The 25,545-nt window shown below is 42.0% G+C and overlaps 3 protein-coding genes and 1 long non-coding RNA gene across 4 annotated transcripts in view; 1 reads left to right on the top strand and 3 right to left on the bottom strand.

Moving 5' to 3' along the window:
• The window catches only part of LOC149499730 (uncharacterized), a 255,114-nt gene that overhangs the window by 158,989 nt on the left and 70,580 nt on the right, over nt 1–25,545 (top strand). The gene's annotated exons all lie outside the window — the stretch shown is intronic.
• On the bottom strand, nt 7–8,584 carry UGT33D6 (UDP-glycosyltransferase UGT33D6). Its single transcript, XM_089738932.1, has 4 exons — nt 7,683–8,584; nt 6,832–7,054; nt 2,702–2,921; nt 7–307 (listed from the first exon to the last, which is right to left on the bottom strand). Exons 1-4 carry the CDS (start codon nt 8,499–8,501, stop codon nt 22–24), a joined length of 1,548 nt encoding a protein of 515 aa, XP_089595058.1. The 5' UTR covers nt 8,502–8,584; the 3' UTR covers nt 7–21.
• Nucleotides 12,299–15,358, bottom strand: UGT33D5 (UDP-glycosyltransferase UGT33D5). The gene is made up of 4 exons (XM_089739005.1): nt 14,465–15,358; nt 13,782–14,004; nt 12,983–13,202; nt 12,299–12,684 (listed from the first exon to the last, which is right to left on the bottom strand). Exons 1-4 carry the CDS (start codon nt 15,350–15,352, stop codon nt 12,396–12,398), a joined length of 1,620 nt encoding a protein of 539 aa, XP_089595131.1. The 5' UTR covers nt 15,353–15,358; the 3' UTR covers nt 12,299–12,395.
• On the bottom strand, nt 19,855–23,750 carry LOC114246865 (UDP-glucosyltransferase 2). Its single transcript, XM_089739107.1, has 5 exons — nt 23,323–23,750; nt 22,358–22,859; nt 21,590–21,812; nt 20,474–20,693; nt 19,855–20,149 (listed from the first exon to the last, which is right to left on the bottom strand). The coding sequence occupies exons 1-5, from the start codon at nt 23,652–23,654 to the stop codon at nt 19,861–19,863; spliced, it is 1,566 nt and encodes a 521-aa protein (XP_089595233.1). The 5' UTR covers nt 23,655–23,750; the 3' UTR covers nt 19,855–19,860.

The following is a 25,545-nucleotide window of genomic DNA, read 5'->3' as shown; positions in this document are numbered from 1 at the left end:
AAATGAAAGCGAACACAATTTTTAAGATCTTTTAATTTTAACTATATCTTTGTAAGTACGTAGAAGCCTCCATAAATACAATATAATGTAACTTAAAATCGTTAGTGTTATAAGAGAACTAACGAGTAATACTGAAACTAATTCCAATTCCAAGTATTGTGACCAGGATAGATTGGCGCCGGCAGCTCGGAGATGCTGGGCTCCTCCGTGACGCAGCACGTGCTCCGTCCACCACACGGCGCGCTCAAATGAGCTCTGAGGCTGGTCGTACATCTGGCTCCGGAGACGAGCTATGTTCTGACGATAGCTGGAACATAAATTATGCATATTTTGGTATTATCTAGGAAAATCTACACTTTAACACGATTAGTTTCCAGTAATAAGTATGTAAATACTATAATACGTATTTAATTTGATTAGACACATACCTAAAGGTACAAGCGACACCGTTTCTAATAAAAAAAATTACATAGATCCTTTAACGGGCTTAGACGCCTTCAGTACTCGTCGAACTTGGCAAAGTGTTCGACGTGCAACCTAACCCATGCATCAGCCCGCTGAGTTTCTCGCCGGATCTTCTCAGTGGGTTGCGATTCCGATCCGGTAGTAGATTCATTAGCGAAACAGCTGCTCTTGAGTTGTTAGATCTCCTTCTGAGGCGCTCGGTCAGCTCTTAGCTATTCTCACCTCTCCTAGCCAAGCCGTTGCTCACCCACCTGTCCTGGTGAAACTGGAAGGCCTCCGGGCCACCTGTAATCTTTCAATCATAAAAAGCCTAAATATCCAAAACCACACAACGCTTACAAAGATGATGATGATGATAACTCATAAGTAGATATGAGTTATGACTATAAGATAACTCCGAGCTTAGTGTGTTATTATTTTTTTTTTTTTATGATTGAAAGATTACTGGTGGCCCGGAGGCCTTTCCAGTTTCACCAGGACACGTGGGCGAGCAAGGCTCAGCCAGGAGAGGTGGGATTTGCTAACAGCTACCCGAGCGCCTCCGAAGGAGACCTACCAGCTCAAGAGTAGCTGCTTCGCGAATGAATCTACTACCGGATCGGAATCGCGACCCGCTGAGAAGATCCGGCGAGAAACTCAGCGAGCTGATTCATGGGTTAGGTTGCACGGCGAACTCTTTGTCGAGTTCGACGAATACGGTTACCAAGGTCCCTAAGCCTGCTCCTAGTGTTAGAGCTGAAGGCGTCTAATGCAAAGGTTATTGGATCTGATGGATCCGTAAGGACGTGTCTAGGGCGTCGACGGTGACTGGCTCCTGCGTGATCAGGATTCGGGGAGTAGTCAGCGGCGGCAACGATAAGGCGATTATCATGACGCATAGCCTTATCGAAGTACCGTTCCGACGCTGACTTCATGTATTTCTGGATAGATTCGAGGCCCAGGTCGTCGTGTAGGTCAACGTTCCTCACGAACCACGGAGCTCCGACGGCTAACCTGCAAAAGCGGGATTGTAAAGATTGGAGGGTGTCTATGTGTGTGCGGGCCGCGTGAGTGAACACCACACTCGCATAAGTCATGACGGGCCTAATGCAAGTTTTGTAAAGTGTCACCTTGTTCCGAAGGGACATTTTACTCCGCTTATAGATCATGGGGTAGAGTCTACCGAGAATAAACGCGGCACGGTCACGGACTGATTTTATATGCGGGCGGAATGTCATCAATGCATCCAGGGTAACGCCCAGGTACTTGACCTTCCTGGCCCAGGGTATGGGTTGTCTAAAGAGAGTAATCGGGGGTGTGAGATTCCTCCTCCTAATCTGGGAGGAAATCCGTGTGGAGCTTCCCCTCTGAAATAGCACCGCAGTACATTTCGCTGGGTTGATGTCTATGCGCCATTTTCGGAACCACTGTCCTAGGGCTAGGGCTGCGCTCTGAAGCTGAATAGTAAACAGTCGTGTCGTCGGCGAATAAAGCTAAATGGGTCGGCGGCGACCGGGGAATATCGTTAACGAATAAGCTAAATAGGAGGGGTGAGAGGACAGAGCCTTGCGGGACTCCAGCTGTGAGAGGTCGTGGGGAGGAGCGGGTTCCCTCGACTCGATATCGAAAAGAGCGGTTCGACAAGAAGTCCCGTATGATGAGCACGAGACTATCCGGCACGCCCATGTTGAATAGTTTGAAAATCAAACCGTTGTGCCAGACTTTGTCGAACGCTTTTGCGACGTCGAAGAAGAGAGCTCCCGTGTATAACGGTTTTGGTCGATTAAGGCCCACAAAAATGTGCTCCGTGAGGCAGTGCACCTGTTGAACGCATGAGTGATTTGTACGGAATCCGAATTGTTCATCGATGAGAATGCCCTTGGATGAGACGAAGTCTCTGAGGCGTTTGTAGAGCAGACGCTCATACAGTTTGCCTAGAGACATGAGGAGGCTAATCGGGCGGTTAGTGTGTTATTATGACGTCAGAACAACACTCAGTAATAACATGATATTTTATTTAATGAACAGTGAATTAGCATATTTTGCTATTAATTACCGGAAAAACAATTTTAACTTTGCAATCTTTAGTTTTGAGGTTCAGAACTGGTTTTCATTGGCCCCGCTGCCCTGACTAATTGTACATTGCAAATATGTTGCGATTAGCAGTTTTTTCCTTCCAATAAATTGTTCGGCAACACAAGAAAATGGATTGTAAGCTCACTTACCCAGTTATGTAGTTTATAAAAAAAGCTTCTACCTTTCGTTATCTATGATCTCTTCAATGTTATTCCCGAGTCTCTCTTCAGAAAGCTCATCCAGCTCAAGTCTTAATCCGATTTTATGAATCAAGTACATCTCCACGTTGTACCACTGGTCGCTCAGCATCGGCATCCCAATTAGGGGTACTCCGGCAGTGATTGCTTCTTCTGTTGACTGCAGACCACCTTGGGTAATGAAAACTTTGATCTTTGGATGCCCTGAAAATGTATTTGCCTTAAAGTCTCCAAGTCGCAGGCCATGAGGTGTGAGGTGGTTCTATTATGGAACCTTATCCTGCGATAAGCAATGATTGCAATGCAATTAGAAATTAGAAAGCCGAATTCATAATCGGTGGTAGGACTTGTCCGAATGGCTGGCGACCACCCTCCAACTAGAGTCCGCCGCCAAATAGCCTAGCTGTGTTCCGGCGTGTGGGTTGGAGAGCCAGTTCTATTCCTTCCCTTTCCCCTTCCTTGTTGGGGGTGAGTCTTAGTGACGTCTGGAACATGCGGAGCAGACGTGCGTGCGAGCTCACGGGGCGTGATTGTTTGACGGGGGTATAGGGAGACCTAGTGAAACGGTATCCGCTGCCGCCCGCCGGTCAGTAGGGGACCTGAACCCGGGTGTCTCTACTAAACTCCGCCCCGGGAAGCTGTCCCGCCAACCGGTGTAAAATCCTGTCGTGCGGTCGTCGTGCCGGAGTCGGAGACCGGAGTGGATCCCGGCGATCGTACGCAGGGTGGACTGGGGGCCCTTCCATGCCCTGCGTCAGTCTCTCACGCAACCCGTGGTCGAGCACGTACTATGTTCCGCGCTTCATTCAAGTGTTGCCTCGATCTCACCTCTAACATCCTACCTTTCCTAATCCTACTCTCCGGAAATATAATTTATGAAGTCTAAAAAAAAGAAAAGGATTTTACAGGCGGTTCCCCATTCCACATTTAATGTGGATTTCAGCAATGTCAGGGGCCTACATAGCAACCTTGACGCCGTACACCACCACCTTGAGACGGCGCAGCCTGCCCTGCTTTTTTTAACGGAGACGCAGATATCTGCTCCGGACGATACCTCATACCTTGAATACCCCGGCTACGTATTGGAGCACAACTTCCTACGTAAAGCCGGGGTGTGCGTATTCGTCCGGGCGGATGTCTGTTGTCGCCGTCTTCGGGGCCTCGAACAACGGAACCTGTCCCTCTTGTGGCTGCGCGTGGATCACGGGGGCTGTATCCGAATCTACGCGTGCCTGTACAGGTCCCACAGCAGTGATGCAGGTTCAGCTCTGTTTGAGCATGTGCAAGAGGGGACTAACCGCGTGCTTGAGCAGTACCCATCTGCGGAGGTGGTGGTTCTTGGAGACTAACGCTCACCACCAAGAGTGGTTGGGGTCCAGAACCACTGACCTCCCGGGTCGGACTGCCTACGATTTCGCCTTGGCCTACGGCTTCTCCCAGCTGGTGACACAGCCCACCCGTGTCCCAGATATCGAGGGGTACGAACCTTCTTTATTGGACCTTCTGCTGACCACGGATCCGGCCGGATACAGTGTGGTGGTCGACGCTCCGCTTGGATCGTCTGATCACTGCCTTATTCGTGCTGCCGTACCACTCTCTCGTCTTGGTCGTCGAGCGACGACCGGGTATCGTAGAGTTTGGCGGTATATGTCAGCAGATTGGGATGGATTGCGTGAATTTTACGCATCCTACCCATGGGGGCGGTTCTGCTTTTCCTCTACTGATCCTGACGTCTGTGCGGACCGTCTTAAAGACGTGGTGCTCCGGGGGATGGAATTGTTTATTCCCTCCTCTGAAGTGCCCGTTGGGGGTCGCAGCAGACCCTGGTATAACAATGCCAGTAGGGATGCTGCACACCTCAAGCGGTCCGCATACGTGGCATGGGATAATGCCAGGAGACGTCGGGATCCTAACATCTCAGGGGAAAAGCGGAAATATAACGCCGCTTCCAGGTCCTACAATAAGGTAATTGCCAAGGCGAAGTCGGAGCACGTTGCTAGAGTTGGCGAGCGATTAAAGAGCTATCCCTCCGGGAGCCGTGCTTTTTAGTCGCTCGCCAAAGCTGCAGAAGGAAACTTTTGCAGGTCTAGTCTCCCACCACTGCGCAAGTCCGATGACACTCTGGCCCACAGCGCGAAAGAGAAGGCTGACCTTCTGGTCAAACTCTTCGCCTCGAACTCGACTGTGGGCGACGGGGGTGCCACACCACCGAACATCCCCCGGTGTGATAGCTCCCTGCCGGATATCTGCTTCACACAGTGTGCAGTTAGGCGGGAGCTCCGACTCCTGGACGTCCATAAGTCGAGTGGGCCAGACGGCATCCCCGCAGTGGTTCTGAAAACCAGCGCCCCTGAGCTGACACCTGCGCTAACGCGTTTGTATCGCCTCTCTTATTGCGCTAACAGGGTTCCGTCTTCATGGAAGACCGCCCACGTCCACCCTATCCCCAAGAAGGGTGACCGGTCGGACCCGTCGAGCTATAGGCCTATCGCGATAACTTCCTTGCTTTCCAAGGTGATGGAGCGAATAATAAATACACAACTCCTGAAGTATCTTGAGGATCGCCAGCTGATCAGTGACCGACAGTACGGTTTCCGTCACGGTCGCTCAGCTGGCGATCTTCTTGTATACCTTACTCACAGGTAGGCTGAAGCCTTGGAGAGCAAGGGCGAGGCTCTTGCTGTGAGCCTTGATATCGCGAAGGCCTTCGACAGGGTCTGGCATAGGGCACTTCTATCGAAGCTACCATCTTACGGAATCCCCGAGGGACTCTGCAAGTGGATCGCTAGCTTTTTGGATGGGCGGAGCATCACGGTCGTTGTAGACGGTGACTGCTCTGATACCATGACCATTAACGCTGGCGTTCCACAAGTTCGGTTCGGTGCTCTCCCCCACGCTTTTCATCCTGTATATCAATGACATGCTGTCTATTGATGGCCTGCATTGCTATGCGGATGACAGCACGGGGGATGCGCGATATATCGGCCATCAAAGTCTCTCTCGGAGCGCGGTGCAAGAGAGACGATCAAAACTTGTGTCTGAAGTGGAGAACTCTCTGGGGCGAGTCTCCGAATGGGGTGAATTGAACTTGGTTCAATTCAACCCGATAAAGACACAACTTTGCGCGTTCACTGCGAAGAAGGACCCCATTGTCATGGCGCCGCAATTCCAAGGAGTATTCCTGCAACCTTCCGAGAGTATCGGGATACTTGGGGTCGACATTTCGAGCGATGTCCAGTTTCGGAGTCATTTGGAAGGCAAAGCCAAGTTGGCATCCAAAATGCTGGGAGTCCTCAACAGAGCAAAGCGGTACTTCACGCCTGGACAAAGACTTTTGCTTTATAAAGCACAAGTCCGGCCTCGCGTGGAGTACTGCTCCCATCTCTGGGCCGGGGCTCCCAAATACCAGCTTCTTCCATTTGACTCCATATAGAAGAGGGCCGTTCGGATTGTCGATAATCCCATTCTCACGGATCGTTTGGAGCCTCTGGGTCTGCGGAGGGACTTCGGTTCCCTCTGTATTCTGTACCGTATGTTCCATGGGGAGTGCTCTGAGGAATTGTTCGAGATGATACCGGCATCTCATTTTTACCATCGCACCGCCCGCTACCGGAGTAGAGTTCATCCATACTACCTGGAGCCACTGCGGTCATCCACAGTGCGTTCCCAGAGATCTTTTTTGCCACGTACCATCCGGCTATGGAATGAGCTCCCCTCCACGGTGTTTCCCGAGCGCTATGACATGTCCTTCTTCAAACGAGGCTTGTGGAGAGTATTAAGCGGTAGGCAGCGGCTTGGCTCTGCCACTGGCATTGCTGAAGTCCATGGGCGACGGTAACCACTCACCATCAGGTGGGCCGTATGATCTGCCTACAAGGGCAATAAAAAAAAAAAAAAAGGATATTAGATAATAGCAATTAAACTACAAAATCTGATATTATATTTTTGGCTATTTGCTACTGTGACTTCTGTATGCATTAATAGTTGCAACTAGACGAAAAGACACAACGATGAGGTAAGTTGAAAAAAATCTAATCTGTCTTGGATCTGGCGACGTTCAGAAACGGACAGTCCAAGTATTTTGTAGTTTTTAAGTATTTTTAACCATACGCACTAAGCAGATCAGATTGTGGCAGCCACTTTGAAATCCTGATATTTTTCGACTTTCCTGGCAGCTCATCTTTATTCCACTTCCACAGCACATCGTAGGGCAGTTGGGAGAACACTTTAATCAGGATTTGGATTCGTTCTGGTGGCAACAGCGAAGGTATCACGTTCGTCCCAAAACTGATGTATATCACCCCGTGTTTGGATGAATCTAAATAGGTTTTAAGATCCTGCGAATAAAAGCAGTTTCGATTTTATTATCATTTTATATAAACACGGCTATGGGATACATGAGATAAAGAACAGTTACACGATTACATTTAGTTATTTTACCATGAGTTCCTTTCCGCTAACTACCGCTGGTAGCCTAAGGGACTATTTCATCTACGCGCAGACGGGTAGGTGAGCTTACGAGCTGAGAGAATTTGCTAACACTAGCCCTAGCAAAAGCAAAAGTTTGCCACCGGATCGGAATCGCCACGGAGTCGGCGAGAAACTCAGTGGGTTGTATCTATGGATTAGTTCGCTCGTCAAAGTCTTTGTCGTATTCGTCGAAGACAGTGACCGGTGCTTGAAGAGCCCAGAAACACCGAGTGTGGATCCGGGTATCCGACAAGATGCGACGGCAACTTTGGTTGACCAAATTCATTTACTTCTATAGATATAACGTAACAGAATGAAATGTTCTCTGGTTCGCCTATCAATATAATATTAAATCCTTTAAGAATCCTTAACTTATAACACAATATAATAAAAGAAACGAATCAGGCAGCAAACGAAGATTAAATTATTTAGCGTCCGTAGTTTTTGATACTTTATTTTGAAGATCACATTATTTTGTTTATAAATAAAACTCACCGAAGGCAATTCCTGTTGTGGCTTCTGATGGATTCCTCCAACGTAAATAAAATTCGGTGGAACCGGACGATTCTGTTCCCAGGTCGAATGTACGTTCAATAGTATCAAGCTGATTCTATCCACCATTTCGCTTAAATTTGGGATATTGGGGCCAAAGACGCTCTTAACCATCTCATTCTCTTTCTTGTCGAACTCTTTCCACATGCGGGTAAAGGTATAACGATTATGCATTTCACTTAACTTTTCCCAAAACGATAGATTGTAAAGTTTTTGCCGCGTCACAACTGGATACAGCAATGGATGGGTTGCGGCTCCAACTATGTCATAAATATCTCCAAAGCCGCCGAAAGAACTTATGATGACAGCGGGTGCATTGAACACGTGACAAAGAATCCTGGCCGGTCTCACTATGGCTTCTAGAATTAGCAAATCGAACTTTTTTTCGCTTTTTAGTATAGCTTGGAACTCATCGGTCAATAATTGTTGGGAAAAAATATCATACAGTATATCCATTGCTACTCTAGTTTGTTCGAAGATATCTTGACGTTTTCCTCTTGATGTTTCAAGGAAGCTTTTTGTCCAAATTTGGTAAGATATGTCATGGACATCTATTTCTGTGTAGTTTTCTTGAGATTTCCCTTTAGCGAAGACAGAATCTGGCGTGAGGACGACTAGCTCGTGGCCTCGTTTTGCTAGCTCTAATGTTAAAGGTCGGAAAGCCACTTGGTGGCTTATCGAGGGCACCGGAAAAACCCCCAAAATCCGCGCCGCTTCTTTACCGTTAGTTAAAATTAAAGCAACGAATATGTAAAACTTCATTTCAATGTTCTATGCGTTGAGTAAATCGATAAAATATATACAATACATGCCAGTTTAAGAAACGCCTTTATATAGAATTTTCGTTGCATTTTTTCAAAGATATGCCTTAAATGCAGATGCAGACGCAAAGCGCTTTATGTCAGACATGTTTCGCATCGAAGATACGATTGTCTAATTACTTAAATACTATTAGGTTTCTCTGCTATATCTTGTTCTTCATGGTTTTTTATTTATTATTGCTTAGATGGGTGGACGAGCTCACAGTCCACCTGGTGTTAAGTGGTTACTGGAGCCCATCGACAGCTACAACGTAAATGTGCCACCCACCTTGACGTGTGTGTTGTAAGGTCTCAGTATAGTTACAACGGCTGCCCCGCCCTTCAAACCGAAACGCATTACTGCTTCACGGCAGAAATAGTCAGGGTGGTGGTACCTACCCGTGCGGACTCACAAGAGGTCCTACCACCACTAAAATGTTATATGAGGTAAACTTGTTGTTTGATTTCCTGGGAGTATCAATGTATTTCGTAGCTTCATCCTAGTCACATTTACTGCTAACTACACCACATTGCCTATTAATAACGCCATCTTACCCACGTCAATCAAGTCTTGCTTCTTTCTCGTGTTTGAAGATGATTTAAATGGAAATAAATAATTGTAAACGAATCACGCATTACCTGGTCCCAAACTAGAATTTCCTCAGACAGATAACCCTACTGATAACCAACTGATAAACTTTTAAATACATACATGATTAATCACTCAAATACAGAGCAAACAGATCTGCTCGTCTCAATAATGTTTGCCCTAATTGGGAATCGAACCGGCCCGGGATTTAAGGGTGCTGACTGCTGCATCACTGGATCTTACTGGTAGAATAATCTGATAACTACATCAGCTGATCCGGGTTAGTCGTTGGTCAGTTGAAGTCTGTAAAAACATCAATTAAAGCAATCTAAAGCGCTTTAGCATCTGAAATAGATAAGGTGTGCAATAATTTCTTTTTTGACGTTTTAAACATCATGCTCTTATCTCAACGTCTTATAATTCAAACTTATCGAAGTATTTGTGAATGTACTTTGTGTGTTGTCTCTGCATTTTTCTTCGTTGAAGTTCTGAAATTCGTATCACGTGTTGAATATTCAATGTAAATTTGTTCAAACAAATCGTGCAGTTAGGTAACATACCTAATCCTGCATATTTTGACTACGAAGCATTAATAGGTTTCAGTTTATATAGGAAGGCCATTACACTAAATAATTATTGCCTAGTTGTGTGGACGAGCTCACAGCCCACCTGGTGTTAAGTGGTTACTGGAACCCCTAGCCGTCTACAATGTAAATGCGCCACACACCTTGAGATATAAGTTCTAAGGTCTCAGTATAGTTACAACGGCTGCCCCACCCTTCAAACCGAAACGCATTACTGCTTCACGGCAGAAATAGGCGGGGCGGTGGTACCTACCCGTGCGGACTCACAAGAGGTCCTACCACCAGTCGGAAAGTTATTGTCTCAAAGTGGCGGCCTTTATGCTGTGAATTCAACAGACTTCGGTATTCACTTGTACCATACTGATCCTGATACATACTGAGACCTTCGAACTCATATCTGGTGGTGGGTGGCAGCATTTGCGTTGTAGATGTCTATGGGCTCCGGTAACCACTTAACACTAGATGGGCCGTGAGGTCGTCCACCTAAGCAATAAAAAAATAAAAAAATGTGTGGTGTCGTAGGACACCGAATAGGAACGAAATTCCTTATTATAAAAATATATTAATTTTAAGTTCTATTCGAGGTATAAGGAAAATAAAACTGGAGGTTTCGCAACAACCCACGGTCATTCGGTAACGTGCGAACTTATTGTGGTACACTTCATTCGCGGTTGTTTGCATAAGAGTTAGTGTATTATGCACGCTCTGAGATCGTGGTCAATGAATGATAAAAAATATGTTATTTTTTTTATTACAAAGTTAAATCGCACACTGTGTGCATTACTAATGTGTATGTTATTATAAAGTTAAGTCGTAGACTGTGTGCATTACTAATAAAAATCTTACGTTACGGACGTTTTTTCACGTTTAGGGGGTACCCGCATCGTCCCATTAGGAACTTCGTTCCAAAAATAAAAATATCAACCATTGTCATCATCATTGCTTGCTACCGATAAACCGAGAAGACTTGTTACTGCGACAGCTGGATAGTTGACTTATACTGAATTAAATCCAAAAGTAATTAGATAGAATATGTGTGTTGGAGAAATCATAACAAGCTTAAAGCGCAATGGACTTTAAAAATTCGTGCCGTTTAGGTTCCGTATATAATTGTCACAATAAGCAGTATCTTGTTTAAAGAAAACATACTTGTTATCACAAGTAATCTTTGAAACACAGCGTTGCCTACCACATCATTTGACATTCAAATAACACAGAACGGTGATATTTGTCGATTAAATCGATAACATTTTCTTGTCTTGATTGATAATTGGATCGTATTGTTTCTAAGATATCATATACTAGCTTTTGCCTGCGACTTCCTTTGCGTGAAATAATTACTTTGGGATAACGCTAAATTTAACCCGCGACTTCATTTACGTAGAAAGTGAAAATATTTTTGAATTATAGAATGTTAAGGAGCTATTTAAGGTACCAAAATCACGCTTCAAAAGATGAGGTTATCAATTCGACCACCAGTTTTAAATCTATGTATGCTCTCTGATTTCTCGAGAATGCTTGAACCGATTCTGAAAATTATTTTTTCTTTTTTTTGTTCGAAAATTCATGATCATTATTTAGCTGCGATGTTATTTTAAAACGGCGACATCTTCTAAGATACTCATTGAAATTAAATGATCAAAAGGGCATTTCGTAGAGTTGTTGGTCTTCTTTGGGGGCGCTCGGTCAGCTGTTAGGAAATCCCAACTTTCCCGGCTGAGCCTTTGCTCGCCCACCTATCCTGGTGCAACTGGAAAGGCCTCCGGGCCACCAGTAATCCTTCAATCATAAAAAAAAAGAAATTGTGAAGGAGGACGTCATTGTACAAAATTGGACGATCTCTTCTGCTTAAAACGTCTTTACAACTAATTTCTTGGAATCGGAAAGGAAAATTAATTACTTTCATCTCATACTCCTAGCGTTTTAAACTGATTTTTGTGATTCCTCCAACAGACGTGATCTATCTTATATTTTTGGATTTGTATCTTTTTGGATTTAATTCAGTATGAGTCAACTATGCATGTGCAACTATGATGACTACGAGTCTGCTCGGTTTATCGGTAGCAAGCACTGTAATGCGTGATTTACAGATTGCTCGTACCTGAAGTTAGGCGTTTGGATGAAATGATGACGATAGTTTGCTGCTGAAGTCCATAGAGTTCACCACATAAATGCCGCCGGTTGGAGACTTTAAATTTCTATCTGTAATGGCCGTCCCAAAAAAATGTCCGACGAACCGTCCTATGACTTTTTAAATTGGAGATGCAACTGAAGGTCTAAAACACGAACCTATATCTTAAGACATCGCAGTCTAAGAAAATAGAAAAATACTCGGTTCGGCTAGTAGGGCGTTATAGTTGCTATAGAAAATAATTGTAAGAGACTAATTGAGAAACTTCAAACTACTGTCTCAAGGTGGGCGGCTTGGTTCGTGTGATGATATCTATGGGTTCCGGCAACCTGTGAGACGTGAGGTCATTTATAAGAAAAGAAACATTTAGTCAAGTAATAAAAGGCGAATTATCCACTTAAATCTTTTTGCTAGTGATTCTTACGACAACTAAAAGTTCCACATCCAGGGTCTTTGCTCCACCAGCCGGTCCCTATGACCAAGGGGAATATATATTATTAAGGTTATAGAAAGCTATTAATAAAATCGTCTTGCAACGATAACACAGGTTATTCAATGTAATTTTACTTTGTCATTATAATTGAAATACATTTTCAATGACCTCACAAACGAAGATATTAATTTTGCTATGAATGTAACTATAATTAGGAAAGTAACTAATAATACTGCAATTAAATGTAGTTCAAAATATTCAGTCCAAGATTTCAGGGATCCTGCAGCTCGGAGATGGGTGGCTCCTCCGTGGCGCAGCACGTGCTCAGTCCACCACACGGCGCGGTCAACTGAGCTCTGGGGCTGATCGTAGACCTGACTACGGAGACGAGCTATATTCTGACGGTAGCTGAAACATTAAGAATCAAAATTATTCTTTTCTAGGTCACATCTACAGTGTGTGTGGTGGTGCGGTCCCTAAGATACAAGACATGACATTGTTATAGATGGACATATTTATTCTATACATCTATCAGCTCACAGACATCCATCCATCTTGGGGGAGGTCTATTAACGCTACGATTTCCGTTTATTAAATGAATAAACGTTCATGAGGGAAAAATGTTAACACCGCAAATTTGGTATTCTGGTATACTGTAGCAAAAATATAGCTGTTTATTCAATAATATTATTTTAAACTTAGTTACCTTTCATCACCAGTGATAGTGTCGATGGCGTTCCTGAGAGATTCCTCTGTAATGGAACCCAAATCGAGTCTCAAACCGATGTTGTGTCGAACGTATTTCTCGACATTGTACCACTGGTCCATCAACATAGGCATTCCAATCAGTGGCACTCCAGCTGTTATTGCTTCTTCCGTCGATTGCAGACCCCCTTGAGTTATGAATGCCTTGATCTTTGGGTGTCCTTAAACGTGAAATGAAATGTCTTAAAGGATTTTGCAGAATTTAGCCATAAGTTAGTTCTGGTGTCTGATAGTAAAATCACTAAAACTCCCTTGATTTAAAATGGTTTTAATATACTACTCTGTGATATAATTGCCACTGCGCTAAGCATTTACGAACCTGACCCCAAAATGATTAAAAACAAACAATACAATGGAAAAACGGGCATCGCGATTGGTGAACTTGAAAACATGTACATCAGCTATACATTAGTGATCAAAATTATATTTGAAAACAAGTCAAAAAAATATAAAACAGTATTTAGAATCCCGTGGACATTACATCAATGCCCGTGGATAAAGACTTCGACTGTGTCTCCTAATACGATTTAGGTACCTGCTAATCTAAGAAGGTGCGGATTCTGTAACATAGTGCTCTTTAGAAAAGCCGTAAGGAAAATAACAATCTCTGCAATCCCTACTGGTATGGGAATCAGTAATGACTTCCAATTTAACGGTTCGTGCTATGTAAACATGTACATTATATGGGCTCTGCCAACTGGCGATGATCAATGTACTTATAAACGTCACTGTAAACTTACTAAGTAAATCTGATTGAGGCAGCCACTTTGCTATTCTGATGTTCTTTGAGCTCCCGGGCAGTTCATCTTTGTCCCATTTCCAGAGCACATCGTAAGGCAGTTCGGAGAACACTTTAATGAGGAGTTGAATCCGTTCTGGAGGTAGTAACGATGGTTCCACGTTGGTGCCGAAGCTAATGTATATAACGCCATGTTTTGAAGAGTCTAAATATTCCTTCAAATCCTGCAAAAGAAATGTCGTTTGAAATGTGCTTGTTACATTACAGCTTGACAGCACTTCCAGACATTTGCAAGGTTTTGAACAGATCCCAACAGAGATGTATTAGTGTTGTGATAAAGGCTTAGTTGTAGGAAAACTTTCTTTCCAAGAAATACCAAAAGTCATTGTCCAAAAGTGAGGCAGTGCTTCGTACTATTCAGGATTCTTGTCGTTTTAAACGCCAACCTGGCTCCACCTTCCAAATGACGCGAATACTAAATACTGAAATATCGACCCCAAGAATACTCAATCTCTCTCTCTAAATACTCTCGGAAAGTTGCAGGATACCTTGGAATTGCAGCGCCATGAAAAAGGAGTCAACAAATTTTTAAGTGTTTAAGTTTTGTTGTTCAATTCTTGACGCTGTTAATAAAGTGACGGTGACAAATCTGTTTGCAGATTAAGCTGGTTTAAATATACTAACCTTGGGCAATTCCTTTTCGGGATTCTGATGAATACCTCCAATGTATATAACATTCGGAGGGACAGGACGATTTTCCTCCCAAATCGCGTGAACATTCAGGAGTGCCATCTGTACGTTCTTCTGTGTTTCTCTGATAGTTGGAGTGTTCGGGCCGAAAAGCCTTTTTGCCATTTGATTCTCCTGAGGTTCAGATCGCCAATATAGATATTCCAAATAGTAATGAGTGTAAACCTCTCGGATTTTCTCCGAAAATGTTAAGTTATAAATTCGTTGGTGCAAGGAAGGTGGATATAATATAGGATGGGTTGGGACACCAATCATTTTCAAGACGAATTCTACACCCCCAAATGAACTGATAAGGATTGCCGGTGCATCAAACACATGCGTCAAGACCATCGTTGGTCTGATGCATGCTTCTAGAAGGAGCAAATCAAACTTGCTCTCTTTTCTCTTCCTCAGCAGCGACTGCACTTCTTTATTTTTCATCTGCAATTCAAACAAATCTATTCTTAAGTTCAACATTCTGGAAATTTGTTCGTAAATATCATTGGCGCTTCCCCTAGAGGTTTTCATGAAGCCGTCTCTCCAGGCTGAATAAGAAACGTCGTGTACGTCTATTTCTGTGTAATTCGCAGGTGCTTTTCCTGTTTTGAACACCGGGTCAGTGGTCACAACCACTAGTTCATGACCCCTTTTGTGAAGCTCTAAGGTCAGACGACGGAAGACTACTTGATGACTGATTGAGGGTGTAGGGAACACGCCTAGGATCCGAGCCGCTTGGGCTCCGTGTATAATTGTCACAATAAGCACTATCTTGTTTAAAGAAAACATATTTGTCATCACAAGTACTCTTTGGAACACACCGTTGCCTACCACATTGTTCGACATTTAAATAGCACAGAACGGAGATTTTTTTGTCGATTAAATCGATAACATTTTCTTGTCTTGATAATTGCATCGGATTGTTTCTAAGATATCATATGCTAGCTTTTGCCCGCGACTTTCTCTGCGTGAAATAGTTACTTTGGGATAATGCTATATTTTACCCGCGACTTCATTTACGTACTGGCTGTAGGACCTCTTGTGAGTCCGCTCGGGTAGGTACCATCACCCTGCCTATTTCTGCCGTGAAGCAGTAATGCGTTTCGTTTTGAAGGGCGGAGCAGCCGTTGTAACTATACAGAGTCCTAGGAACTTATATCTTAAAGTGGGTGGCGCATTTCCGTTGTAGATTTCTATGGGCTCCAGTAACCACTTAACACCAGGTGGGCTGTGAGTTCGTCCACTTATCTATGCAATAAATAAGTAAAAAATATTAATGATTAATAGAATGTTAAGGGGCTATTTATGGTACCAAAATCACGCTTCAAAAGATGAGGTTATCAATCCGACCACAATTTTTTAATCCATGTATACTCACTTTTTTTGTTGGAAAGGGTAGTAGACTTCCCGAATGGTCCTGTAATCATAAGGATCAGGATTTGATGATGGATGATGGAATCCTGGAGAAATCCAGAAGAATCTAAAATTTTCAAAGCCTATTTTGAAGTGATTTAGGTGTTTCTTGTTATTTATTGTTCTTATTCTGTGCCACCGCGCACCGGCCGGCTGGCACCTTGTACATCATTATTACGCGCTTGATCATTATTTTGCTGCGATGCTATTTTAAAACTGCGATATCTTCTAAGATACTCATTGAAATCAAAGGATCTAAAGGGGATTTGTTTTTAAATTAAATACTTGTAAAGAATAACGTATTTATTTTTATATAATTAAATAATATAAAATAATATAAAGATTAATATAATCTTTATAAAAACGCCTTCACAAATAATGCTTTATTTTAGAACAAATTTGGTTAGCATAAAAAAAGTTATATTGAGCCAACCTTAAAATATATGCTGTCGCGGACTTTTTTTTCAAATCGGACCAGCAGTTCCTGAGATTAGCGCGTTCAACCCCAAACAAACAAACTCTTCAGCTTTATAATATTAGTATAGATATAGATTTATATCTAAATAAAAGCAATGCAATTAATGCGAGACCAAATCAGAAATGAGGAGATTCGCAGGAAAACCATGGTAACCGACATAGCCCAAAGGATTGCGACACTGAAGTGGCAGTGGGCAGGACACATTGCTCGCGTAACAGATGGCCGTTGGGGCCAGAAGGTTCTTGAGTGGCGACCGCGTACTGGGAGACGTAGCGTGGGTAGGCCTCCCACAAGGTGGGCCGATGACCTATTGAGGTTCGCGGGGATCCGCTGGATGCAGGCAGCGCAGGACCGGTCTTTGTGGCGAGGCTTGGGGGAGGCCTATGTCCAGCAGTGGACGTCCATGGGCTGATAGATAGATAGAATTAAAAGTTGAGTTTTTATTTTTTATTTTGGTATGGTTGAAACTATACTTCATATTTCTGTCCCAAAATAGTCACGCATTTTTGGGAAGGGGGTGAACAATTCGTAAAGATAATTCAGAGATCCGTCCCGTAGAATGTTTCAGAGAACTTCAGAAACAAGTCAGTTTTGAATGCGTCTCCTGCACCAGGCTCCAAGAGAGACTCTGGTAGCCGATATATCGCGTATCGCTTTTTTTTGTCTTTAGCAACCATATTAATGGTTAGAGTACCATGATGTTGCTATGCCGTGTGAAAAGCCAAACCAATTTTTGTAGAACGGCAGTGATAATTATTATAGTATCGAAGTAGCAGCCGTTGATGATGACAGTGATACTTCTTCTCTTAACAAAATTAGCAAATTATTAGAAGATTCATTCAGAGATTCCATAAGTTACTAAATTCGATAAAACGTGCTCTATGACGGCTTTTTACAGGAAAATCTCTTCACATGTCCTTACCGATCCATCAGATCCAATCCAATTGTTTTTTTTATTGCCCTTATAGGCAGACGAGCATACGGCCCACCTGATGGTGAGTGGTTACCGTCGTCCATGGATTTCAGCAATGCCAGGGGCAGAGCCAAGCCGCTGGCTACCGCTTAATACTCTCCACAAGCCTCTTTTGAAGAATTATATTTCATAGCGCTCGGAAAACACCCTGGAGGGGAGCTCATTCCATAGCCGGATGGTGCGTGGCAAAAAATACCTCTGGAAACGCACTGTCGATGAACGCAGCGGTTCCAGGTAATATGGATGAACTCTGCTCCGATGGCGGGAGGTGTGATGATAAAAAGGAGATGAAGGATCATCTCAAACAATTCTTGTTTCAATTAATCTTGCATTAGTTCTAGCACTAGGAGCAGGCTTAAGGACCCCGGCAACAGTATTCGTCGAACTCGGCAAAGAGTTCGATGTGCAACTTAAACCTAACTCGTGCATCAGCTTGCTTAGTTTTTCGTCGGATCTTCTCAGCGGGTCGCGATTCCAGTCCGGTAGTAGATTCATTCGCGAAGCAGCTGCTCTTGCGTTGTTAGGTCTCCTTTGAGGGCGCTCGGTCAGCTGTTAGCAAATCCCACCCATCGCTGGGTGTCTCGCCCCAAGCCTAAGCCTTTGCTCGCTCACCTGTTCTGGTGAAACTGGAAAGATGTCCGAGACACGAGTAATAAAAAAAAAACATCTTCATGATATTAGCGTTTACAGCACGCTCACAGTATGGTTTCAAAAATTGAACCCATCTGTAAATAAGGTATACAAGACAATCTATAGCACAGCGATCCTGATGGAACCCATACTGTCGTCACTGCTCAGATGGAGAACTTCAAGATACGTAAGTAGTTGGAAGTTCATTATTACTTTCATTACCATGGAAAGCAAGGGTGTTATTGGAGTACGTGTGTAACCCTCACCCTTCTTAAGGACCGGATGAACTAGGGGCCCTTTTATGTCCTGCATCAGCTCCTCACTCAACCCGTGGACGACTGCTCTCTGCATTCCACACCTAGATCGACTAGGGCCTACCACTGTTTCAATAGGTGAACCTTCTTCTTCTTCTTCTTCCAGTGCCTCTTCAATCCTGAAGGTTGGCCGTTAGCTTTCTGTATTCCTTTTTGTCAGCAGCCAGCCGGAACAGCTGTTCGACGGAGGCAATACCGGTACCTATAACGCACTAAATAAATCATATGCGGGCTTCGCACAAATATCAAGGAAATTAATTTGTTTTGCAGTCATTGGTATAGGCAAAAGCGGTTTGATCTATAATACTAAACGAATATACTCCTCGAAAGCATCAAGCTACTCAACACAGGAATACGACTCTTAATTTCTCTAACATTAACTAATTTTTGTTTTTACCGATGTTTTATTTCACAAAAAATATAACTGTAAATACTGATCAATTGATATCAACATTTTAATTTTGCTTTCAGATTCCAAGAAATTAGTTGTAAAGATGTTTTAAGCAGAAGATATCGTACAATTTTGTACAATGACGTCATACTCATTGTGTTTTAATCTGATTATGATATAATAATAATAATAAATAAATATTTACTTACAGTTACGCCACGTTAACTGGTCCCGTGATAAGTTCGTAAAGAACTTGTGTTACAGGTACCAGATAACGGAAATAAATTTAAGATTTTTATTATACACATACAGATATTTAATATACATCCATAACCCTGGAAAAGACATTTATATTTATCATACAAATATCTTCCCTTGGCGGGATTCGAACCCGCGACCCCCTTGTGTAGTGACCATGTCACTTACCACTACACCAGACGGCCGTTAAATGATATGATTTCTCCAACAGATAAAATCTGTCTTACTCTTTACGGAATTCAGTATGAGTCGACTATCCAACTGTCACAGTGACCACGAGTCTGCTCGGTTTATCGTTAGCAAGCATTGCGTTAGGTCTTTATAGATTGCTCGTACCTGACGTTAGGCGTTTGAGTGAAATTGTTGACGGTAGTTGGCTACCGGAGCCCTTAGAGTTCGCAACATAAATGCCGCCATTTTGAAAAAGGAAATTTCCAACTGTAATGGCCATTCCAAGCAAAAGTCCGACGATCCGTCCCATGTCTTCTCAGACTGAAGATTGAAGGTCTAACACACGAATCTTTGTAATACGACACCCCGATATAAGAAAATAGAAAATTTCGGCTTGTACGGCGTGATAGTTATTAAAGAAAATAATTGAGAGACTTCAAACTACAGTTTCAAGGTGGGCGGCGTGGTTCATCTATGGGTTCCGGTAACCTGTGAGCCGTGTAGTCGTTCATGAGAAAAAAAAAAATATATGTTTAATAATTGAATAAAAGGCTTTTAGCGGATCAGCAACTTAAATATTTTTGCTAGTGATTCCTTCGACAACTAAAAGCTCCACATCCAGGGTATTTGCTCCACCAGTCCGTCTCTATGACCAAGGGTAATATATATTATTAAGGTTATAGAAATCTATTAATAAAATCATCTTGCGACGACAGCACAAGATTTTCAATGTTTTTTTAATTTGTCATAATAATTAAAATACAATTTCATTGACGTCACTAAATAAGATATTAAAGTTGCAATTAATGCAATAACAATTATGAAAGTGACTAGTAAAACTGCAATTAAATTTAGTTCAAAATATTCAGTCCAAGATTTCAAGGCTCCTGCGGCTCGGAGATGAGTGGCTCCTCCGTGGCGCAGCACGTGCTCAGTCCACCACACGGCGCGGTCAACTGAGCTCTGGGGCTGATCGTAGACCTGACTACGGAGACGAGCTATATTCTGACGGTAGCTGAAACATTAAAAGTCACTTATTTACATTACAAAATATTATAGTTGGATATATCTGCTTTATCTATCTGCCCGCAGACGTCCACTGCTGGATATAGGCTTCTCACGCGAATTCCTATAACGACTCTGCGCTTTCTGCATCCAGCGGATTCCCGCGACCTTCATCAGACGTCATTGGTCCACCTTGGGCGACTCAAGACTACTCACGCTACGTCTTTCGTTCATGGGAGGAAAAGTTTAATTCCGCATATTTGGTATTCTCGTCAACAGCAGCAAAAATATATCTGTTTTATTCAATTAAATTCCACTAAACTTAGTAAGTCACCTTTCGTCACCAGTGATAGTGTTGATGGTGTTCCTGAGAGATTCCTCTGTAACGGAACCCAAATCGAGTCTCAAACCGATGTTGTGTCGAACGTATTTCTCGACATTGTACCACTGGTCCATCATCATAGGCATTCCAATTAGTGGCACTCCAGCTGTGATCGCTTCTTCGGTCGATTGCAGACCCCCTTGAGTTATGAACGCCTTGATCTTTGGGTGTCCTTAAACGTGAAATGTTTTAAAGGATTTTGCAGAATTAAGCAAGAAGGTAGTTTTTATTTCTGACTAGCTGACCCGGCAGACTTTGTAGTGCCTCAATCGATAAATAAAAGACCTAAACTTTTGTATAAAATAAACTTAAATCAAACAAAAGGAATCCGTCTCACGGCGGACACATCAAAGGTAAAACAAAATTGTTATTTTTATTTAATTCCGAACATTTTCATATTTATCTACCTTTTAAATCTTTTCTGGACCTCCACAAATAATTCAAGACCAAAATTAGCCAAATCGGTCCAGCCGTTCTCGAGTTTTAGCGAGACTAACGAACAGCAATTCATTTTTATATATATATAGATAATAGATAATGAAATCACTAAAACTCCCTTGATCTGAAATGGTTTGAATATACTACTCTGTGATTTAATTGCCACTGCCCTAAGCATTTACGAACTTGACCCGAAATTAATAAGAAACAAAGAATTCACTGCCGATTAATAGTCAGTAGGAAGTCCAATCGTATTTGTTATCAACTATAACCCTTTTTATGTACCAATTTTTGTTTGTACCTATTTGTAAGCATTCGAACTGATTTCGTGATGATGAAACATGAGAAAGTTTTATTTGCTCTTGGCCCGCCCCTTATAAAGTGGTTACTGGAGTCCATAATCATCACAACGTGATTACGGTGATCTAACTAGAGATGTTGGGTTGACCTGTATTGTATAACAGATATCTCACTGTTTCAAATTAGTACGTTTTCACTTAGACCCCTGCTCTCCTAGTAATCCGAATGTTGCTGCTTATTCGCAGTTGAAGTGAGTTTGTTTTTACGCCTACCACAGGAAGTTTCGTTTGGCGATGATCAATGAACTAATAAAGGCCACTCGAAACTTACTAAGTAAATCTGATTGAGGCAGCCACTTTGCTATTCTGATGTTCTTTGAGCTCCCGGGCAGTTCATCTTTGTCCCATTTCCAGAGCACATCGTAAGGCAGTTCGGAGAACACTTTAATGAGGAGTTGAATCCGTTCTGGAGGTAGTAACGATGGTTCCACGTTGGTGCCGAAGCTAATGTATATAACGCCATGTTTTGAAGAGTCTAAATATTCCTTCAAATCCTGCAAATGAAATTAAAATTGAAACATGCATGTCGCATTCCACTTCGAGGGCACTTGCAGAAGTTTCCAAGGTTTTGAACAATATGTCTGAGTTTTCATAAGTGTCCTTGAACAGCACCCAACTGAGGTGTAATATTGTTTCAATAATTTACTTTGTACAAATACTTTAGTTTATATAATAACCCCGCAATTTAAGGTGCTATCTTAGATTTTAATTTACTAAGATGAACTTCGATGGATTTTTATTTTTTTTGTTTATATGGTTGGACGAACTCACAGCCTGTCTGGTGTCAAGTGGTTACTGGAGCCTAAAGACATCTACAACGTAAATGCGCCACCCACCTTGAGATATAAGTTCTAAGTTCTCAAGTATAGTTACAACAGCTGCCCCACCCTTCAAACCGAAACGCATTACTGCTTCACGGCAGAAATAGGCAGGGTGATGGTACCTACCCGTGCGGACTCACAAGAGCTCCTGCCACCAGTATCACTAGAGCGCACAAGATAACTGTAACAGCTAAGACGAAATAAAATTTAATACTAGCCTTGGGCAAGTTTTTTTCTGGATTTTGATGAATACCTCCAATGTATATAACATTCGGAGGGACAGGACGATTTTCCTCCCAAATCGCGTGTACATTCAGGAGTGCCATCTGAACGTTCTTTTGTGTTTCTCTGATAGTTGGAGTGCTGGGACCAAAAAGCCTTTGTGCCATTTCATCCTCCTGAGATTCAGATCGCCAAAACAAATACTCCATATAGTAATGGGTGTATATCTCGCCGATTTTCTCCAAGAATGTTAAATTATAAAGTCTTTGATGCAACGGTGGTGGATATAAAATAGGATGGCTTGGGACACCCATCATTTTCGACATGCTTTTTACACCTCCAAATGAACTGATAAGGATTGCCGGTGCATCAAACACATGCGTCAATACCATCGTTGGTCTAACCCATGCTTCTAGAAGGAGCAAATCAAATTTCTTCTCTTTTCTCTTCCTCAGCAACGCTTGGACTTCGTTGTTTTTCATTTGTAGTCGTCGTGGCCTAACGGATAAGACGTCCGGTGCATTCGTGTTGAGCGATGCACCGGTGTTCGAATCCCGCAGGCGGGTACCAATTTTTCAAATGAAATACGTACTCAACAAATGTTCACGATTGACTTCCACGGTGAAGGAATAGCATCGTGTAATAAAAATGAAACCCGCAAAATTATAATTTGCGTAATTACTGGTGGTAGGACCTCTTGTGAGTCCGCGCGGGTGGGTACCACCACCCTGCCTATTTCTGCCGTGAAGCAGTAATGCGTTTCGGTTTGAAGGGTGGGGCAGCCGTCGTTACTATACTTGAGACCTTAGAACTTGTATCTCAAGGTGGGTGGCGCATTTACGTTGTGGATGTCTATGGGCTCCAGTAACCACTTAACATCAGGTGGGCTGTGAGCTCGTCCACCCATCTAAGCAATAAAAAAAAAAAAAAAAAAAAAAAAAAAAAAAAAAAAAAAAAAAACAAATCTATGCTCGAGTTTAAAACAATGGCGGTTTGTTCGTAAAGATCATTAGCGTTTCCTTTAGAAGTTTTCATGAAGCTGTCTCTCCAGGCTGAATAAGAAACGTCATGTACGTCTATTTCTGTGTAATTCGCAGGTGCTTGTCCTGTTTCGAACATAGGGTCAGTGGTCACAATCACTAGTTCGTGACCTCTTTTGTGAAGCTCTAAGGTCAGACGACGGAAGACCACTTGATGACTGATTGAGGGTGTAGGGAACACGCCTAGGATCCGAGCCGCTTGTATTCCTTGTAAAATTACCACAAAATACACTATCATGTGCAAATAAAACATGTTTGCTATTAGTAATGCTCGTTGGAGCACACATGTGCCTTTCACAACGGTCGAAGTTTTTATAAGACACAAACTATGATAACTTTGTTTTAAATAGATTAAATTATATTGTCTTGCTTATTACAAGCCTACTGTTTCTAACAGTTCTAAACGATTACAATTTTATATCTATTTAATTAATTACGGATTCCTTTTATCGAATTCAACAAATTTTAGGATCATATGTTTTAAAAAGCATAACAAAGCTTGTTTTTCTAATTGAGTAGCACCATTACAATTAAACTCCATTATAAGTATTTTGTATGTTCGTCCCGTTTCTCATACATTGTTTCCTGTTCAAACTACATTTTTGTCATCATATTCGAGCGCCCATAGGTAAGTTCTAACATCTAGGCTATTTCTGCCAAAAACCTCTCCTGCATTAGTTGTGGTTGAGGGGACGCACATAACTAATATAAATAAGACTGTGTACTAGTCTGCGTATAGTTCGTATTTAATGTGAAAGATTTTTTTGGAGATAGCGACAAAGGTAAGACCTTCCCCCGGGCGGGTGTAATTGCTCGGTAGACCGACAATCCAAAATCTATTGTTCAGAATTTGTATATCGACGCTTGAAAGGCAAACGTGACTAAGCGACAATGCGTGAACTTTACAGTAGACTAATTTAAAGTTGAAATACCTGAAAACAAAATCTATTTTAACGAATCTAGCTGTGGGATTGAAATGATTTTAATTATTTATTTTTTGTGATTATTTTGCGCATCGAATATGGTTATTGTCTATAATTTATGTACATGTCGTCGTTATATAGCGTCGATATACATGTACATACATATCGACACTTGAAAGGCAAAGGTGACTAAGCGACAATAACTGCTTTGTACATAAATTATAGACAATAACCATATTCGATGCGCAAAAAAAATATACTTCTAGGTTCTATTAAAATCATTTCAATCCTACAGCTAGATTCGTTAAAATAGAATTTATTTCAGGTATTTCAACTTTAAATTGAGTCGTCTATTATCAAAGGCGGCAATCTGTGCATTTGGACAACAAAATTTTATTGATATGTCAATACAGATTTATTGGAATATAATCGTCTCCTTCAAAGAATACGGTTCAAAACCTGCATTAAATAAAGGTTAATAGTTAACCTGTTATTTATCTAAGATGTCGTTCCGAAGAGTTTTGTGACTGCCGATGGAATACAAAGTCAATAATTCGTTTTTCTGATTTACCAATCATTGTCCAAAAGTCAGATTGCCGCCTTTGATAATAGTCGACTCAATTAGTCTACTGTAAAGTTCACGCATTGTCGCTTAGTCACGTTTGCCTTTCAAGCGTCGATATGTATATGTATGATAAATGCAAGCTTATCTTGAAAATTTTGTTACCCAGATTCAAGCATCTGTCAAATACCTTATGTTCTATCTTAGGTAGGTACTGCTACGAATCAATGTTTAAAATAATTCAATATTTAGCTGTTGAAATTTTTTCCAAAATTGTCGTTAAACTCAACAACATCAATCTAAGCTTTGAAATGTCAATGATTTCGGTCAAACCCACTGAACGAATAGTAAGTGACACTCAGAAACATTAAAGAGACTTATGTTAGACTTTACAATTTTTGTAAGTTTTTCTTGAATGTATTCATAAATTCTAAATTCTAAATCTAAACAATAAAAAAAAATATTCTTTAAGTATATTGAACAAATGATAGTGTTAAAATCTGTTTAAACTTAATTGAATTCAGCAAGGAATACTTCATAAGGGAATGTGTTTAATAGGCCCTACCTTGACATTGATCATAGGTTGTTCTTGACTACAAACATACAATAACGTTTTTCCTTGACTCAATACGGAAAAAAACATTAATCACAATCATTTC

Source organism: Bombyx mandarina, chromosome 28, assembly GCF_030267445.1.
Source record: "Bombyx mandarina strain Sakado chromosome 28, ASM3026744v2".
NCBI lineage: Eukaryota > Metazoa > Arthropoda > Insecta > Lepidoptera > Bombycidae > Bombyx > Bombyx mandarina.
This window is presented reverse-complemented; position numbering and strand designations above follow the sequence as displayed.